Below are 6,000 nucleotides of genomic sequence, written 5' to 3'. Positions count from 1 at the left end.
CCCCCCCCCCACCACCACCACCACTACTAATAAGAAGCTGTATAAATTTGCTAATCTGATTAACTTTTGGAATATCAGTATACAGCCTACAATTGTTCTTGATCCTAACTTATGAACTATTTAATTACCATTCTGTGATCGGATCAAGGGTCACTTTGAAATCTTTATTTTTAAGAGCGGACCTGATCTGTCCCCCTTTTTTTATCGCCACATTTCACTATTGCTGATAGAATCACTTGCAAACTTAGATACTTGCAGCGCAGGCTAAATTTATATAGCCTATAGGAGCACCGACCCAGCTCTCCAGAAGGCTGGTCAGAGAATGTGCATGGATGCGCCTGAGAATGCCCGAGCCAATCACAGCGAGGCAGATGCATGTAAAATTCGCCGCTGAGTTTTGAGGACTGGATTGAGCACATTGTGCTGTGGGACAGCAGGAATCAAGCATCTGGGGTCGGGCTCACATATATTAAACTGATGCGCACTAACGCAAACACTGGCTCATCAGACGCGCGCCTTTGGTTACGCGTCTATCATGATCGTACTCGTTTAACTCGAGGATTATTATTTTAGAAAGACTCCGATGGCGAGTATAACGGACATCTACTACTAGAGCGTTTGACAGTTTGTGATTTTTGCCTCATTTGTTGTATGAAATAATTAGTCTGCTCTTCGGACACCCCTTACGCAGTAGAACGCATCCGATATCGCACAAGTTTGTAGTTGGAATTGGTTCTCGGACACGTCGTTTTGGAGATTTCTATCAGTCGGACGCTGGTCCCTTTGTATGGATGTAGTGGGTCGGACTGAGTCGGACCGATCCGGGGGTTCCAGACGCGCTTCCCCGAGATTCTCCCAGCAGCATCACCGTCCAGCCGAGCGTCTCCAGCAGCAGGCGACATGATCCTTCTGGGAATACTTCTAAATCTGATCGTCATTAAGGGTGAGACTCTTAGAAACAGCCTCCATTACTTATTTTGACACATCAGGGTCACACTTTATATGACAGTGTTTATGCAGTATATTTACATAAAGTATTTACAGGACATACAAAATAATGACATATGCACGTTGTTCATTAACTTCCTTATGTAATTATGTCATAATTACATAAGGAAGTTAATGAACAATGTGCATATGTCCTTATTTTGTAGAGCTGCCTGCAAATACACTTTGTTAGAATAACTATTGTGATAAATTATATTTATGTATAACGTAAAGTGATTTATATATATATATATATATAGATAGATAGATAGATAGATAGATAGATAGATAGATAGATAGATAGATAGATAGATAGATAGATAGATAGATAGATAGATAGATAGATAGATAGATTTCTTTATATGAATGGCTCTTTAATTAAAGAAGGCAGATTTACTATTTTAAACCTTGGTATTGTAAGAAAGAGAGATTTTCTAAGAAAAAAAGATAGATGGATAGCTTGACATGCACTTTCCGTTTCCAATTGGGGATCATTAAGCCAGGACAGTAGAGCGTACCACAATTAATATAAAAATCTACATTACAAACAAGATTTACCCAGCACACCATTTATATTTCAGAAAAATCGACCGACCTATAAGAGTACACGATATAGATATCATAGACTGAAGTGCTTCTTACACAACAGATTCTACCAGTTGAACCTAATATCGTTGCATGTATATCGGACAGTGATTCACATTGTGCATGCATTATATTGTACAGGCAACATGCATTGCATTAAGAACATCACATTCTGCAAAAGCCGGAACAGCAGATTAAATTAGATTGAACAGATTAAATTACAATTGCATGGGAACTTATCACACAGGTGTGTTTTAGGGTGACCGCTGTGCCATGTGCTTGGGCTGAAACAATAGAAAGGCTTCATTTTCTAGAGTGCTGTACACCGAGCAGAACAGATGTGTCTGTCACTCCCTTATTATGTTTAACAAACACTGTACACTCTTAAGAAACAATATCCCAAATATAACCAGATCCCTATTTGTGGCTTGCAAAACCAGAACATTTTATGTTGTAAAGCCAAAAAAGAGCTTAACTATTAATATTATTTACTTTTAGACGTGTATACTTTAAGAAACACTGTTATTTTATTGTAGCATTCTTACTTTGGTAATACTTTAACAGATTTGTCATAGAATATCATTTTTTTAATGTTTTGGATTACATCTCATTCACAAATAGTGTTTTTAATAACCAAACAGAGCAGTGAGATTTCTATGTCAGTCATTTTCAGTTTGTCTTCACACCTCACATCTCAAACATCCCAGGAGCTCCTCCGAGTGCAGACCAGGTCTAAAAATATAATTCCGTCAACAAATAACAGTATGTTATGAGACATCTGTCACAGTCAATATTATCCTAATTATGTGATGGCAAGAACACACACAAACAGAGACAGATTAGGCTGGAAAAGGGCAGCTCCATGGAGTTTCCGTAGCACAGCAACCAACATTTGAGCGATCTGACTTTCTTTCCCCACCTGGGACGACACGGTGCAATATTGCAATTGTCTTGTGCGAGTGCTTTGTAGCCCAAGTGGCATTCATCATCATGAGTGGTGTTTGTCGCACCCTGGTGCCATGAGAACACGCTGTAATGCGCGCGCTGATCGACAGGTTTATTTATTAGCCGTGTTAATGATTGCAGATTTGATGTGCTCGCTCGTGCTGTGTGTATCCCTGGGGGTCGGGTCGTATATCAGCCGCACGGAACGCAAAGGGACCCCCTGACGGAGATCAAGTGGCAAAAAGATTTCATTTCCACAGTGTATTTGCATAAATACGTGGCTGCTTAAATATGTTTTTAAGAGGCGACCTGAGGTGGAAAACTGTGTGCAAACATACAAGACCTCAGATGGACCTGTGGTTCTCAGAAGCGGAAGTTGTCGTAGTTGGGTAAACTTCTAAAGTGGTGAGCAGAAAATACAGCAAATATTTTTAATAGCAAAAGTAAAAAATCCACAAAAATCTATGGCTCCATGAAGCATGAAAGAACCTTTGACAATGTAACTTTACAATCAAGGATTAGTTCAAATTTCCTGATATTTTACTCGCCTCATGTCATCCAAGATTGTCTTTCTTCAGTCAAAAAGAAATGAAGATTTTTGAGGAAAACACTTTAGGATTTTTCTCCATATAGACTTTAATGGGGTCCAGCAGTTTGAAGGTCCAAATTGCAGTTTCAATGCAGCTTCAAAGGGCTCTACACGATCCCAGATGGGGAATAAGTGTCTTATGTAGCAAAACGATGTCATTAAAAAAAAAAAAATTGTATATACTTTTTAACCACAAATGCTCGTCTTGCACTAACGTCCACAACTTCAGGCATTATGTAATCCAGTTAGAAAGGTCAAGCATGACATGACATTCGTCTGTGCAAGACGTGTGTTTTTGATTAAAATGTAGCTACATTTTTATTTTATTTTTTAGAAAGTGACAGATGGTTTCGCCAAAAACCTTGACTCCTTGGCCGAAATCGTGTAGAGTCCTTTGAACCTCTATTGAAACGGAAATTCGGATCTTCAACCCTGTTGGTCCCCGTTGAAGTCCACTAAATCCTGGAGTGTTTCCTTCAGAAATCTTAATATCTTTTTAACTGAAGAAAGGAAAACATGAACATCTTGGATGACATGGGGTGAGTAGATTATCAAGAAATGTAAATTCTGAAGTGAACTAATCCTTTAAAGTGCAAAGATATTGGTTATTTTAAGAACTGTTCACTAAAAGGTTCTCTGGGGAACCAAAAAGGCTTCTTCTAGAGCATCGCTGTGAAAGTCCCCCTTTTGGAACTTTTGTTTTTAAGAGTGAAGAGAGAAAAATGTCAAAATGGACATCACTCCTTTATCCTAGTATAAATGGACCATGAGTCTGAAATAAAAGTTGATGATATACGTTGTATTAGAAACACTCCGTTTTGTGTAATTTAATGCCACGGTATAAAACACAACACAGGCAATAGTCTTAAAAATGTGCCTTTAAAAAAATGAAACATAAAAAGCTTTGCTAGATTTAATAAGAGGAAACTTTATCGCATTGAAAACGGTCCATTGACAGCCTTTCCGCGGCAGGAGCGCGCATGTGCGAATGCGTGCCAGCAGTGTGGCCAGGTGTGTTTGGGAAAAAGTACGCGTGCGCAACTCTGGACTTTGGCAGCTTCGACTCATTTGCCGGCGACAGCTGCTGACAGGTCTGGGGAAAAACATGCCTGGAATAATGCTTTCGTCTCATTTTTGCTTTTATTTTATTTTTGTGAAAAGCACAAGCTGCACGTTAAGAAATGTTTTGGGATGCTTAATACACACAAGTGAACCGGGCTTTGTCAGCGCATATATTAATTGCATGGAGAAACATATGCCATAATGGACTCAGATGCATCCCAGCCAAGGACATACCCAGGGACAGTCTAATTACACGGCCATTTTTAGCAAATCAAAGAGGAATGGTAAGAACACAGGTTCAATAAACCGCGCGCGACCGGTTAACAAAAAGATAATCTTCCCTCCGGGCATGTTTTCTTCACATATGAGGGGACTTTTAGGGTCTTTTCAGGGTCGCGTGTGTGTTTTGTTGATAACCAGGATTTGGAAAGGCAAACACGGTGACGGCAGATGGTGATGGACTCTCTCGCCTCGACTGTAAGATTCAAGCCAAGCGACAGAATCAGAGAGAGAGAGAGAGAGAGAGAGAGAGAGAGAGAGAGAGAGAGAGAGAGAGAGAGAGAGAGAGAGAGAGAGTGCGCGAGCATGTGTGTGCGTGAGCTCCACTCGCACACGGCTTTTATGATGATGTTGTAGCCAATTTTCATTAAAGGCGCTGAGCGCTGTGATTTAGGACCGTCTCAGCATCACGTCCCTGCACTGAACTCCTTCCTCCCGGGGCTCTCGGATTGTCTTCCGTTTCTCCTCAGTGTCAATCAGGCGGGCCCATCCGACCCGGTTCTTTTAATACCACCGTCATGCTTTGATGTGACGTGTCACCAATAGTGAATAGATACGGCGCTCTGACCCACATTTGACAAAACCCTCAATGCAGCAAATAACAGTGTGTGCTGAAAGTCTGTAGGCCTATATCAAACACGAGCGTATTTACTGTCAGAGATATACTTAAATAGAGCGTCAATGGCTTCTTTTTCATTCCTTCGCGTGTCATTCTTGTGCTGAAACTCACTCATTTACTGTTTTAAAAGGATACGAGGGTTCTGTTTGTGTACGTTTTTGTTCAGTAATTTGTCTAAATTGTTGGTTTGGGCCCTGAGATGTGTCATGCTGTAATTTAGCTGATGGATTCTTCAGTTTTGTGTGGATCGACATAACAGACGTTTTCTTGATATGTATCTTGATATAGTGGTGCTCGGTTTACCACAGAGGTTCAGACCACTGTACGCTACGCATTGATTAGTTAATCACGTTAGACCGGCGTGTATCGACAGCTGGAGCCGGTTTGCTGTCGCCGACCATAAATACAGTCACACAAGGATACTCAGATTTACAGTACGCGCTCGCACTGTCTTTCTCTATTTCACTCACCTCTTTATTTTTCACTCCCCTGTACAGCTGAGCTTCACTGCAGAAATTGTGTCTGTCGTTCTCTCTCAGTGTGTGCATGAGACTTAAAGCCTCAAGGTGTGTGTAAGTGTGTGTGTGTGTGTCACTGTCACTTGTTAAATGTGATTTTACTGCACGCACACACACACACACATATCTCGTAATACCCGGCCAGCATGTGTTTGATTGCCATCAGCCTCCATACTGAGACGGTTTCCTATTGTGTGAGGCGTCTGCTGTCTGTCATTCTGTTTACTTTCTTTCTTTCTGTTTCTTTCTTGCTCATCACTCACTTTTTGACTCCTCTGTGCACTCTTCGGTCCCTGAATCGCTCATTGTTCTCTGAAAAGTAAAAGACCCAAAAATGTGACATTTTAGATATTTTTATATATTGATTTTATAATAGTAAATAAACTTGCTATGCTATCATTTGGATAGTTCATTCA

The 6,000-nt window shown here is 40.5% G+C and overlaps 1 protein-coding gene across 1 annotated transcript in view; it reads left to right on the top strand.

Annotated features, from left to right (window-relative positions):
• Positions 1-374: 374 nt before the first annotated feature.
• The window catches only part of gfra3 (GDNF family receptor alpha 3), a 36,242-nt gene continuing 30,616 nt past the window's right edge, over positions 375-6,000 (top strand). Inside the window, exon 1 of the mRNA XM_067457073.1 lies at positions 375-943. Within this exon, the coding sequence (XP_067313174.1) occupies positions 901-943 (43 nt within the window). The 5' untranslated portion in view covers positions 375-900. The remainder of the gene's footprint in view (positions 944-6,000) is intronic.

This window comes from Pseudorasbora parva, chromosome 11, assembly GCF_024679245.1.
Source record: "Pseudorasbora parva isolate DD20220531a chromosome 11, ASM2467924v1, whole genome shotgun sequence".
Lineage (NCBI taxonomy): Eukaryota > Metazoa > Chordata > Actinopteri > Cypriniformes > Gobionidae > Pseudorasbora > Pseudorasbora parva.
Note: the sequence above shows the minus strand (reverse complement) of the source record. Positions and strands in the feature narration are given on the sequence as shown.